The 15,219-nt window shown below is 32.1% G+C and overlaps 1 protein-coding gene across 3 annotated transcripts in view; it reads right to left on the bottom strand.

Annotated features, from left to right (window-relative positions):
- The window catches only part of DACH1 (dachshund family transcription factor 1), a 394,019-nt gene that overhangs the window by 93,663 nt on the left and 285,137 nt on the right, over nt 1-15,219 (bottom strand). For all 3 annotated transcript variants that reach the window (XM_079138922.1, XM_079138923.1, XM_079138924.1), the window contains one exon: nt 13,535-13,669. In XM_079138922.1, coding sequence (XP_078995048.1) covers nt 13,535-13,669 — 135 coding nt within the window. The remainder of the gene's footprint in view (nt 1-13,534; nt 13,670-15,219) is intronic.

Raw genomic sequence — 15,219 nt, 5'->3', positions numbered from 1 at the left:
AATGGTTGACACTGATTTGAAGAATGTAGTGCTATATATCTCCAAAAACAATTTCCCTTGATTACAACATTTAGACATAGGCCACTTCTGCTCTTCTGTCCCATCTGTAAATGATGACAACACTGAAAAGGTGTTCCATCCTCAGTTTTAGGGTTAAGCACACAATTTCTGCCATGCTTCCCTAAGAACTACATCTTCCCTGTTACCTACCATGGTAGTGATTTATTGCGTATCTTTTCCCTTGAATCATCCCACTGTTACCACTAAGGCATATACTGCCTACAACAGTTCTTCAACAAGCTGTAGGTCTAGAACTATAACTATTGAGTAGACATCACAGACAGGAAATAGAAATTTTCCTGAGTATTTGTCATCATCAATACAATTAAAGTAAAAAAAAAAAAACAAAGTCATGAGACACATAGCCACTTTTGAGTAAAGATCACAATTTAGACAAATAAAAACCATGATTTTAAAAATAATACCTATATATGGTTTTAGCACAGAGTATCATCAATTTCAAAAGGCTCTCACTAGTGTGTCTTGAAAATAAACCAGTGTTTCATGTCTCGCCTTTAAAATTCATTTATAAATCCTTAGCAAGAAGCTTGCCACACAGTAGGAAGTCACAAATAAATGAACAAGTGAACTAATATAGAGAAAACTGCTTACTTTTTAATAAATGGCAACTTCATTAGAATACTGTTGAGAAATTGTTTACTGTGGTTTTATTTAAATGTATGAAATTATGACAGCAAAACTGTGCCAAATGGTTACACAAATGTTTCCTGGAGTTATATTCTTCTAGGTGCTATCACGTAGACCAAATGACAACTGACCAGATACATCATTCATTCTTTTTTTTTTTTTTTTTTTTTTTTTTTTTATCATTCACTCTTTATTCAACCCACTACAGTGTACCAGTCTGTGTGATGGGCGCTGAAGATCAAGTTGTAAATAATACAGACCCAACCACATGCTGACGAAACTTGAAATCCAGTGAATTATGATTCCTAACTCCACCCCAGACTCACTGTCCACCTTCTCTGTCTTGCTCTTTAATGTGTGACTTTGAGAGTGCCCAACCCTTTAGATACATCATTTAATTGAACCACCAGGCAAAAGTTCAGATGGAGCACCAGAATGTGAAAACTTGGCTTCTACTAATTCCTAGATTACTCTAGTACCATCTATACCCATATCTTATACCCATTATCTTATTCCTATTCACTCTTCATTTTCTGATAGAACTCTGATAATACCTAACAGGTGTACAGTACATCTATATAGATGTAATAGGTTTCTTAATTCTCACATCATAACTTTGTTATTTTCAGGTGCTACTCGTTCAATTTTTAAAGCTATAGAAACTGAAGATTCAGGATGTTGTCATTTACCAAGTTCATTACATTAACAAAAACTTGAATACAGAGAGGTCTAATTCTAAGACTTTTCTCTTTCCCCAGTGCCAGAATGCTTCCAGTGGTAATAACTTCTAAGATGAATATAGAATTGTTTTGTAAATTCAAGATTTTTCACCATATCCTTAGAGTACTTGTATCATATTAGGATAGATAATAAATAATAGTAGTGTATTAGTCAGTTTTCTTTACTATGACTAAAATAACTGATAAGAACAACTTAGGAGGAAAAAAATGATTTTAGGTTCATGGTTCGAGAGATATCAGTTCATGGTGAGCAGACCATTTCTCTGGTAAGGTGAGGCAAAACATCATGGTGGAAGGGCATGGTGGAAGAAAGCTGCTCACCCTGTGGAGGCCACAGAGAAGAAAGGGAGAGAGAAAAGGACAGGAAAGGGCCATGGACAGATTTAGTTCAAGGGCATGTCCCTAGTGACCAGTAGATATGTCCCATCTGCTTACATTTACTATCCAGTGTCATTCAGTTATCAATGGATTAACGCATATTAATACACTAATCCACTGATGACATCAGAGTTTTAATCATTGCCTTAAAGGCTCCACCTCGGAAACTTGCAGCCTTGAGGATCATGCTTTCAAAATCTGAGTTTTTCAGAGGACATCCCAGACCCAAACAATAACAGAGAGTAATAAATAATAATGGTCAATGTATAGCAAAATTGATAAAATATGAAGAAATCATATATTTATTTTCGTGCTCTACTAACTTCAAAATATTAGATAGCTAACAACTTATATCATAGAGCTAACACTATACTACAAAATTATACTTAAACCTGTTTCTGTATATTTCAAACACGGGAAGAGAAGGAGAGGAAAAGAGGACAAACCTAAGAAATAGTCACCTATATAATGATCCTATTTTCTGGAAGTAGTTTTCATAGAAAGTAAACTTTAACAAAATCTAGTTCACAAAATAGTGCAATTTTGCCTTTTTCCAAATGATATGCCATAAAGATAAATGTAAGTATAAGTTTGAAATACATGGCATCATAACTTTATAAATAGTATCGTAAGCTGATTTTAACATATTTACAAATGAACAGAAGACTAAACCATTTGTTTCTTTCATTAACAAGAGGAAAGATAAGTATCCATTAATTTTTCTACAGCAAGATGCTGCAATCTTCCAGGCACGGTGGTGCATGCCTGTAATTCCAGTGGCTTGGGAGGCTGAAGAAGGAACATTGTGAGTTCAAACTAGCCTCAGCAATTTAGTGAGGCCCTAAGCAACTTCGGGAGACCCTATCTGTAAATAAAATGTATAAAAGAACTAGGGATGTGGCTCAGTGGTTCAATCTCTGGTACAAAAAAAAAAAAAAAAAGCTGTAATTTGAAATCAGGACAGAGAAGCATGCCAATATTTCAAGCTCATGAGAAGAGAAGAAAAAATGCCAAAGACTTCAAACAAGTCCATCAATTTTAGTCACTTCCAATAGACACTTGATTAGAAGAGGAATTCTCTCAAGGTCATGACCTGGTAAAAGCTGGTACATAATCATGTTGAAAATACTTATTACTAAGTTTTAAAGTAATTGGCTCTGAATGTCAAGCATGAAATCAACTTTCTCAAGTTTTCATCATTTGCTATAAAATTTTAAGAAATAATCCTATAAACTCTTTCCTTAAATTATGGTTTTGTAAAAGTACATGAAATATTCATATTGATTTACCTGCATAAGAGTATAATTCTCAAGTGCTCATGAGCAAAAATACATTTTTAAAAATAGGGATAGGTAAAGAAGAAAATTTATGGCATTTTTTGAAGCAGATTTTCTTGTTTGTAGCTTAAAGATGTGCACAAAATATAAATGAATACATTTCTAATAATGTCTTTTTATAAATTCATCCTCTTAATCTGAGAATTTAGCAATAACAGTCTTAGTTATTCCAATTATGAGATGAAATTATAGGACATTAAATACTTGTAGTACTTTTACTTAAAGTAGAAGCAAAGTTGTTTTTAAAAGAATTTAGAAACATATTGAGCATTCATTCCTAAAGTTTAATCACCACTTAGGTAGAGCGATATGCAATTACTTTTAAAAAGCATCTCCATACACAATATATTGCATATAATTAATTCAATGAACTATCAAGGCTATAAAGATTAAATAAGAAGGAGAAAATATCATTAAAAACCTCAGCTATGGTCTAAAAGTTAACTAAGCAAAGTGATCTAGTGAACAATCCTAATTAAAATGCCTGATACAAACAAAGCTTAGACAAAAAGCACTAAAAACAATTGAATACTTATTTTATTAATCTAATGAATCATGTATCATATCATTACAACTTTGTATATATCATTAATTTCATTCCTTTCACTTAAGTCTTTTATTGGGATTACTTCAGTTATTAGTTGGTCTAATGTATTGGTTACCTCTAAATCTCGCTCTACAATCTCTTCTTATCTTGTTGCATAAACCCTTGCGTGTTATTCAAATTGCTTCATTTATTATGATAGCTTCCCCATGTAAATTGTGCTGACTGCTCGCCCTTGCACAGTCCTCATTAGACTAATGAAAACCTTCAAACGAAAAAACTAAACAACCTGCCAAATAAAGGTCTGAGGTTATTATGAAAATTACAACTCTGGGAGCTGGAAGAAGCTCTGTTCATTAATTCATGCTCAGCAAATTGCTAACTAATTTAGTTGCACTCCTCTGCATTAATGGATTATTTTATAAAAATGTTTTCCACAGCCCAAGACCTTTGGTGCATGCTTTTGAGAGGCTTGAATTCTAATCAACCTTAACAGTAAATTAGGAATGTAATATCTAAATAATAATTGGGATGGCATATGGAGGAAAATAGTGTTTAAAATCCCATGAAAGGTGCTTTTGGTTTTCAGCTTCATCTGTCAATTTCACAGTAGTTAAAACAATTGTACTTGTTTAATATTCTGAAACTGTAGCATAAGATACTAGCAATGATATTAATATAAAATTTAAAAGAAAATTTAAAGTATGGCTTCTACTGGAACAAAAGTAATTATGATATACAGAAGTTATCACATAAATCTCTAGGAACAGTTTGTCAAAAGGATAAGATTAAGTGGTGATAGACAAGGAAAAGTCAAAGAAAAACATTGCACCCAATTCTCCAGAATAGGTGTGCAATTATCTCTTTTAAAATATGCTCAAAATATCATCAGGTTATTATGCATTTAACATAATGGCCACTAGTTCCATATTAACTTTTGATCTAACATGTCACATAGGCTCCTCCAAATTAGTTCCAGTATCTTTAGTATTTACCTGAGCTTCGCTATCATTTTACATGTCCTGTAAACGAGGCTGAATAAATGTGTTAAATCACCCCATCAATTTGATGGAGGAATTCAAACTGCTCTAAGCACAAGAGACAACAGGGCTATTACTCTGCTTCTTAACCCATAATATAGCATTCAAAGTAGGATCACTCCATCACATGCCAAGTGAAAGTCAAGCTGTGTACTTTGTTCTTGGGAAGGGGCACACATGTGCACGTATAAGATCATAAAAAGTTTCAATAAAAACAGACAATGAATGTTAAAAATTGAAATGATATTTTTAAATGGTAGCCCTTTTCCTATTTAATAACTTAGGTATTTAGGGGAGATTTTGAACTAACAAAACATGTACTTTTAAATACATTGATCTGAATTTAATGATGATTAGGCATGAGATAAACAACTCATTTATTTTTAGAAAAAAGTCAATGTTAAGTCAAATAATATCATGCTCATATTGTATTTTACATCTCAGTTGAGAAAACTTCAAAAATATTAAGTTAAAGTATACACTGAAGATATTTTACTCTATAAAACAACAATATCATACAGTCATCAAATATTTGTGGAAATTCAGCATTTGTATTTTGTTATTCTTTAAGGTTAACAACCATTGGACTTTAATGAACATTTTTTGCATACTTCTAATAAATCTAATGAGGGAATAATAAAAAAGTTTTGTAGTTTTTTGAAAAAAACATATTTGTCCATTTACAAAATTAAAATGTACAAAATATAAATAGTTGTAGCTCTACTAAAATGTTGGATTTGTAAGTCAGTACTTCTGAAAGGAAGTTTCAATTTGGAGTAAATTCTTAAAAACATAATATTGAAAATGTATACACCCTCTATAGATCATTTTCACACCAGATTATGTAAAGTTTCAATCAGAAACTAGCAAAAATAGAAATAAACATGAAAATAGAAAAAAAACATGGTTTAGGTAATATTTAAATAAACTGCAGAATAAAAAACCCTACAGATTATTAATTCATTAAGCCACATAATAAGTTGTCCAATTAACATCTGACATGAAGGAAATAAAATTTGGGGGTTTATAATGATTGACAAATATGTAATGAAATGAAGCAAATTCACGTGTGGAACTAATATGTTAATCTAAAGAGCAATTACTCTTTTCCTAACTTTTAATGCTGGAACAATGTTAGCTATTGGCGTGACTACATAAAAGAATTTCTTAGACAGTTAGGAAGTGAGCTCCATGTATACCAAAGGGAATCAAGAAATTAAATCAGATTTAGCCAAATAATCACTAGTCTTTCATGTTTTTCCCCTGAGAAGACATTTTATCTGATCACAAGTAAAAGTACTATAAGTGTCTGTGGTACATTAATATTATTAATAAGATGCAGCAGGATATGGTATTGCACACCTGTAATCCCAGGGGCTTGAGAGGCTGAAGTAGGAGGTTCTCAAGTTTAAAGTCAGCCTCAGCAACTTGGTGAGGTCCTAAGCAACACAGCAAGACCCTGATTCTAAACAAAATATTGAAAACAAACAAAGTTTGAGGATGTGTGTGCCTCAGTGGTTAAGCAACCCTGTGTTCAATCCCTGATACCAAAAAATAAATAAATAAATAAATCATAGTTTCTAATTTTCCATTTGAGATCAAATATGAATCATGACAACTGTAGAATCATAAATTATAAATAAAGTACTGGATTCAGTGGTTTACACATTTGCATTTTATCCTCTATATAATCAAGTCACATATCCAGTAGCTAACTTGACAGTATTAATGGTTTCCATTGAATATTTATATGGCTCAAGGACTCCAGACATATATTATCTCATTTAAATCCCAAAAATTATTTATCAGATTCACTAAAGCTGAACCTTATACTAGAAATATAAAGAAGGTAAGAAGACATACCCTCTGACCTAACAGGTAAGTTTGGGCTAAACACATCTATATGAAAAGGGATATAGATTACAGGTAAGGGAAGAAACAGAAGTCACCTTGTAAAGAACAGAGGATGTTTGAGAAACATGTAAGTTCGACGTGACAGGACAGTCATCAAATTGCATGAAGTTAAAGAATAACAACAAAGCCCATATTTTAGACCAATTTCCCATCATTAAGGGGTTGTTATGGGAATTGTAAAGAAGGATTTTATTAAGTTGTCACTTAAATATTACTAGAAGCTCTGCATATAGAAATTATAATGCATAGCATAATAAAACAGGTAACTTGAGAAGGCTTCACCTGAGCATGGCAAATGAAATCTGCCACCTAAGGAAGAGCTCTCAGATCCATAAAAGATTGCTGTCCATTATTAGAAAATTCAGAATTAAAAGTATTGGCATTAACACCTTTATTTCAAAGGCTTGGAAATTGAGGAGGAAAGTTACATCATAGGTAATGTTTAGGGAAAATATAAGAGATTTTGAAATAAGCAAAAAAATTATATCTGAAAGATATACGTAAAGAAAAAGCAGAATGTTAGAGGATTTTAAAACTGAAAATAATCATAGCCCTATGATGTATATGAATATTATTGGAACATTGAAAATTCTAAAGAAGACATTCTCTCAGTCTATATGCATCTGTTTAGTCAAAGATACTAACAGGTTCAGGTATATTTGTATGTAACGTTTACTATAAATTAGTATATATCAATCTAGAATTAAAAAGAAGAAAGCCATATTTGAAGACTCAATTAAAATTTTAGTAAAGTTAGAATTTTTAAGCAACGGGTGGTTGCAAAAGAAAATATTTTTGAAAAATTTCCCACAAACTTGAGCTCCATGAGGATGAATGCAAAGGACACATTATTAACAAGGGAGGAAATTCAAATGTGGACAATTTGCTATACACATTGCTACCTTTAGTGCTCCATCCTCTACTTTTAGTACCAAAAAGAAAGTATTTTATACAAGAATAGCAAACACTGGAAATCTTGGGCAATGCCCCCCCCCAAAAAAAAAGCCACAAAAGACATGTTTTATGGACTGAAGAAAATTCCCTGAATTTCATGACTCTTCGCAAACTAGTCCTGCTTCTAAAATGTTGGCATCCTGGAAGTGTTCATAGTAAAAGAAAGTTGGTGGGTTTTTAACATCTCACCCCAATTAGAATGGCAATTATCAAGAATACAAGCAACAATAGGTGTTGGCGAGGATATGGGGAAAAAGGTACACTCATACATTGCTGGTGGGGTTGCAAATTAGTGCAGCCACTCTGGAAAGCAGGGTGGAGATTCCTTAGAAAACTTGGAATGGAACCACCATTTGACCCAACTATCCCACTCCTTGGCCTATACCCAAAGGACTTAAAATCAGCATACTACAGAGAAACAGCCACATCAATGTTCATAGCTGCTCAATTCACAATAGCCAGATTGTGGAACCAACCTAGATGTCCTTCGATTGATGAATGGATAAAGAAACTGTGATATATATATATGCAATGGAATATTACTCAGCCATAAAGAATAATAAAATTATGGCATTTGCAGGCAAATGGATGAAATTGAAGAATATCATGCTAAGTGAGATAAGCCAATCTCAAAAACCAAAGGATGAATGCTCTTGCTGATAAGTGGGAGATGATACATAATGGGGGGGTGGGAGGGAGGCAAGAAAGGAGGAAGGAGGGACTGTATAGAGGGAAAAGAGGGGTGGGAGGGGTGGGGAGAAAATAACAGAATGAATCAAACACCATTATCCTATTTAAATGTATGATTACACAAATGGTATACCTCTACTTCATGTACAAACAGAGAAACAAGTTGTACCCCACTTGTTTACAATACAAATAAATAAATAAAATTAAAAAAAAAATATATATATATATTCTATGAAAACAAATTAAGGAAAAACATTAACTGTAGAGGAAATATTCAGATACAGATTAAGAAAAAAATATATAATTGTTGCAAAGAAGATGGGGGAAGGGCAGAGAATGTTTAAATTTCTTTTGTTTTTTTCATATATCTGGTTCTTAATAAATATTTACTAATTAATTACATCACATTGGAATACTTAATGTGAGACTGAAATGCATTAATATAAATTAGGCATTCAACAGTTAGTCCCAAGGATAAATATTTAAGTTTGCTACAATTAGAAGAAGCTAATATTATATACTTTATTATACATTTAATTTTTTGGTATATTAAAAATGCAATATATTCCACAATTACAAAACTGTGTTTATTAAAATACAGGAGAAGTATGAAGTTTGCTCCAAAATGTGCTGAAATTCAATAATTTAAGGAAAACCCAACAAATTATGCATGATAGAGGACGGACTGTAATTTAGCGTCAAAGGACAAACGTATGGGGCATTAAACAGATGCAGCATCAAGAAACAGTGAGTCCATCTATGTAATTCAAATGTCAGTTATTACTACTATATTACTACTATATTTAGACTGAGGAAAAAGATCAGCAATATTTATAAAATCCAGAAGCTCAAGAGAAGTTGGGTTGTGTTGGGATTTGTAGAAAAGGGAAAAGACATAATGATCATTTTAAAGACATGCTATGTAATTGCATCAGAATTTTTCTGGGCACACATCTTTTACAAACTCCTGATTTTAATAGAAATTCATAATCGTAAAAGCATTCTACTTAGACTTGGGATGACTGCACCACTTCTGTGTCTGTCACTTCTTGATCCACTAACTCATTTTTCATATGTATATTTTGAAGGTGCTTTAATTAAACTCTCCCTCAGCTTAAACCCTTATTAGAGTAGTCCTTATTTCAAAAATGAAAGAATTTACTTAGCAGTTAGTATTTTCAAATTCTAATGCTTGTAAAGCCACTGGCCCTTCAGCTGATGGTTACTTAATTTTTTGTCTAATAGAATATGAGCCAAAAGCTATTTAATATTAAGAAGAACATAAAATGTTAAAAAGTTACTGATGATTAAGATTTCAGACCACAGTAATTCTCAGCATACAAATGAATTTCAGTATCTATTTTTAGTATCAATGTTTTCTTAAGAATTATTGCCTTTTGAATGATTTAGTTGGTAGGCAGCAAATTATATATAAGAAGTCCAAGCCTAAAATGACATGAACATATAATTAATTTCTCTACAAATGTCTCTAAATAAAGTTACTTGTTTAATACAGATATGAGTAGTAAGAAAGTTACAGGGTTATTATGAGGGACATGATAAATGTAGTCATGAAAGAAAACAATTTTTAATTTAGTAGACTCTATCAATCTAGAAAGCCCATGAATATTTACTATTAATTCAGTATGCTGAAAAGTAGATAAAAGACAGAGTGAGTTCATGCAAGAAAGAGCATCATAAAACAATGTAACAGTATCAAAATTTATTAAAATTCCCATGATTGCATATCTACATTTGAAATCAAAGGTAGCATCACATTTCTAGGGAGAATATTAAAAATTGATCTTCCTTTATAAAAGATGTGTTAAAATATTGGGAAACATTAGGATATAACCAAGGTCTTTGTTCTGACTGAAAAACCATTTAGAAAACCTTGATGTGATCAGAAGTCCCATAGTAATAGAGTAAGTTTTTATGTACATTCAGGGTCACAATGTTCCACTACATTTCATAGAAATGTATCTTGCAAAGGTCAGATAATGCCACCTTTTGCCTTGCCATTGTTCCTTAAAGAATGTGATCTTCACAGTTTTAACTCTTCCCTGTTTCTTAGTCTTCTAGTAATTCAGTTCAGATTAGTGTGCAGTCATACAGTCCCTAGTCTGTTTAAAGCAAATGTAATTCAGGTGATTCTAGGCTGACAGTCTAGCAGATGTATACCAGTGAAGAAACAACCCCCAAATAACAAGGAAAATGATGCAATGGACTTGCTGAGGAAGGAACATAAGAAAAACAAAAATGGAACACCTAGATTACACTGGAATATTATTTCCAAAAATTCTCCATGGTGGCAAATTTATAATAATTGTAATGAATGATAAGATAGATAAATTTATAACTCATGAAAAAGAAATAGTTATAAAATGTATAGGTCATCTTAATTTGGAAGATAAAGCTGCATAAAGCTCTTCACCAAAAGTTCTAATGGCATTCTGTTATGGTTTAGATGTGGTGTCCCCCAAAAGCTCACTTGTGAGACAATGCAAGACGGTTCAGAGGAGAAATGATTGGGCTGTGAGTCTTAACACAATCAGTGAATTAATCTCCTGAAAAAGATCAACTGAGTGGTAACTGACGCAGTAGAGTGTGGCTGGAGGAGGTGGGAATTGGGGCGTAGCTTTGGGGTATATACTTTTATCCGATGAGTGGAGTCTCTCTTTCTGCTTCCTGATCACCATGTGAGCTGCTTCCCTCTGCACACTCTTCCACCATGATGTTCTGCCTTACCTAGGTCCCGAAGGAATGGAGCCAGCCTTCTATGGACTAAGACTTATGAAACCATGAGCCCCCAAATAAACATTTCCTCCTCTACAGTTTTGCTGGTCTCACGTCATTTAGTCATGGCAGCAAAAAAAAAAAAAACAAAACAAAACAAAAAAAAACTGACTAAAACACATTCATTATTCCCTTATTCCAACTATAGTATTGGTTGTACCTTTAGTGTTCTATTCACTACCATCTCTGGAATTTTTACATTTCATCTACTAATTCACCAAAGTTCTGGAAAATAACTAAGCCCTAATACCTTAACCTCTACTGTACATTGTTGAAACCTTGCCTTGTATGCAACTCATTTTAAACTAGATAAATAATAGCATGGGAAAGCTGAGAATGGAGTCACTCATAATATTCTGTAGGAATTTATTCTTTTGCTGAACCTTTTTGGAAATAGTTTCTTAATTCATGTGATTAATTGTTATAGGTAAATATTTGTTAAAATGCTAACCTCTACAGAACTTTAATTTTTGCCAGGCATAGTAGCCAATGCCCATGATCCCAGTGACTTGGGAGATTGGGCAGAAAGATCACAAGTTCAAGTCCAGCCTGGGCAACTTAACAAGTCTCTGCCTCAAAATATATAAAAGGACAGGGAATGTAGCTCAGTTGTAGAGCACTTTCCTAGCATGTACAAGGCCCAGAGTTCAATTTCCAGTACTGGAAAAAAAATCTCTATGCTCATTATCATAATACTGCTGTATACGAGTTTTTTGGCTAAATATAAAAAGGTATAGAACATACAACATATTTTTCATCATTGTTGAAAAATTAGAATTAGAAGTTTAAGGACCATTTGGTGTAGTGCTGCATTGCATACAGTAATAGTAAATTGCTAGTAATAGCAAATTACTTAGTAAATTTTGAAATAAGTATTTAGAAGTTTCTTAGTGCTATTTCTCAGTCATACCTAGACCTTAACATGCTAATACCTAGAAAAGATTATAGTTTTCTCATTGATATTCTACAGTTCATATAATAAAATCTGTACAAATATTGTATTCTTTCTCCCTAAGGAATTAGTGGAGATATTTTATGTTGAATGGAAAATTATTTTAGTAAGTAGTTTTACTTTTTTGTGTGTAGTACAAAATATTGCCCTTCCAAGACTTAATCTCTCTTCAAACATTTCTTTCCCTTTAATTAATTATCTAAATATCCAATTCTTTTTAATATCATTTTTAATAATCAGTTGTACCCGTTGTGTAAGCATGTTTTATAAAGAAATAATTCAGGGTTTGTATGTCTATTTTGTTTGAGGTGCTGGGGATTGAACTCATTGTCTTGTACATGCTAGGCAAATAATCTATAATGAAGCAATATGCTAGGCAAATAATCTATAATGAAGCAATATCCCCAGCCCCAAAGAAATAATTCTTGTTAGTAACATGATTATTTGATATTTATGTTGAAAAACACAGGCAAAGTACCCATCTATATTTAAAAAGTTGAAAACATTAATTAAAATTGAAGTAGAGGTGGAAAGGCTCATATACTCACAATTTAAAATATATAATTTGAAAACATAACTTCTTGCATAAATTTCTGAAATATATACTAAAAAATCTTCAATTTCCTTACTTAATGAAACAGGGCATGAAAATACTCATTGAAAGGGTGTAGGTTGTGGAAATGGGTTAGGTTCATACAAACAAAACATGTAGGGCTGGGCATGATGGTACACCCCTGTAATCCTAAAAGCTCAGGAGGCTGAGGCAGGAGGACTGCAAGTTCAAAGCCAGCCTCAGCAGTTTAGTGAGACCCTAAGGAATTTAGTGAGACCCTGTCTCAAAATAAAAAATTAAAAAAAAAAAAAAAAAAGTGTTGGGATGTGGCTCAATAGTTAAACCGCCCCCGGGTTCAATCCCTGGTACACCCCTCACCAAAATAAAAAGAAATACCAGTAGGAAACTTGGAGCTTTATACAATCTGGGTTTTGTTATTTGTTAACTAGAATTTAGGAATAATAACTAGTACATTTACTGATGAGATTCACTTATATGCCGTTATGGATTCAATGACCATATATATATCTTTCATCCAAGAAAGACTTCCAATAATCTTTTCTATGCTGCTGTTGTTCTGTCACAGGAAGCAAAATGAAAATGATGATAAAGGTAATGAAAAAAGACAAAGAGCAGCCCTTTAGGAATTCAGAGATTACAATTAGGATAAACAAATCTCTTTTAAAAATGTACTGTGAATTAAATTGTTACCTACCTGTTTTTTTTTTTTTTTTTTTTTTTTTTTTAAGAGAAAAGCAGCAGGTCTTCATCTCTTTTTTGTTGAATAGGCCCATTTTAAAATTAAAAATATACATTTTTAAATGTTTACATAGTATCGGTTCACATGATATAGAGATACACCTCATCCATGATTAAATCTAGTTTATATACTGAACAGGAAAAATAAAGCCACATAATCATAAATTACCTTTCTCAATATGCATCCTTTTCGACTCATGTCCCATGTCATGACCTGCCAAATCTCCCTCCTTCGGCCCAGGGAGTACATTTGGTGATAAACCCATCAGCATCTGGTTCATGGACAACCCATTCTGATGAACAGCTGTTAAACCCGAAACAAAAGAACAAACACAAAAACACCATAACATAAAAGGTTCAAATATATCAATCAAACTCTCAGGTTCAAAAATAAGTAAAATCATAAAGGTCTAACTTTAAAATTATAATCTAGCCCTAAAAAATGTGAAGATTGATTACCATAATTCTTGAAGATAAGCAGGAAATATTAAAAATGACACCATTTTATTTTATTTTTATGCCACATAAAAATATAAACCTAAACATAAATATTTTTTAATGACCAGAGTAGTTTTGAATGATTATATCATACTACCAGTGAAGAACTAAAATTTTTTAATCTAGTGCAAACAAGTCTCTCCTCAGTAAATAATCTTCCTTAATTCTACAACAACTACAATCTGAATATTAGAGTGCTTTTAAACACTGTGAAGTTAAAATTTAATAAATAATATTCTAGTGACCTGAAAAGGCAAATATAAAGGAAGGCACTAAAATTATTGTTTCAAGGGGCCATAGATATCAGAGTACTTCTTTAAAATTTGGCTCTGAATTCAAACTTGAAAATAAAAGTGATTAATACCAACTGAATGGTTGAATAAATAAAAACAATAATTGCTTTTTAAAACTATTAACAGTAACCTGTCACTATTGAAATGATAAAACACTGTCATTATTGAGATGATCAGATGCTCATGGTTTTCCCAGTCCAGTCAATAAATTCACTTAATGGATTGCCCATGAGAAACTTGGTTTTGTGCAAAAACAGAGAGGAAAAAGAATCATACATTAAAATATTATTTTCTCTGGAAAATATTTTTTAAATGTCCTAAGAATATGTTAGAGAATATCATTTGACAACCATTATTAGTAATTATTTGGGGGATCAATGATTTTTAATTAGTAGTAAAAGTTATTAACTATATGCTCAACATACTTCTTAACAAGTTGTTTAATACCTTCAAAAGTAAAAAACAAAATAATAACACCAAAAATCTACCATTGTAGTAGGTGGTAGTCAACATCTTAACAGAATGATAAAGTGATCATCAGAACTGTACAAAGACCATGTTTCCTGACACTATTCACTGAGAGAGATGTTCTCTCATAGCTGTGATTCCTGCCCAAAATACATAAACTAAGTCTAATCATGAGGAACATCAAAAAATCCAGAGGGTCATTCTATAAAATGAATGATCTATACCCATCAAAAATAGAAAATACAGAAAGAAAAACAGACTGAGGAATTGTTCCATTTTCTTTAATTAAAGGCAACTGAGAGTATATGATAACTAATGGAATGTGTGGGTCTGAATTGGCTTTTGGAACAGGAAAAAAAAAAACCTTTTTGCTAATAAAAATAGTACTAGGAAAATAGTTGAAATTTGAATAAGGTCTATAGCTTAAATACTAATAACATGATAATGTTCATTTCCTGACTTTGATCATTATTCGGTGGTTTTGTAAGAAATATATCTTATTTGTTGAAAATAATCAAGTATTTGAGGCAAAAAAGCCTTATGTCTAAGACTGGTATTAGGTAGAAATTTGCCTTTATAGAAATATCTTTTTTTT

This window comes from Sciurus vulgaris (assembly GCF_902686455.1).
Source record: "Sciurus vulgaris genome assembly, chromosome: 4".
In the NCBI taxonomy this organism is placed as follows: domain Eukaryota; kingdom Metazoa; phylum Chordata; class Mammalia; order Rodentia; family Sciuridae; genus Sciurus; species Sciurus vulgaris.
This window is presented reverse-complemented; position numbering and strand designations above follow the sequence as displayed.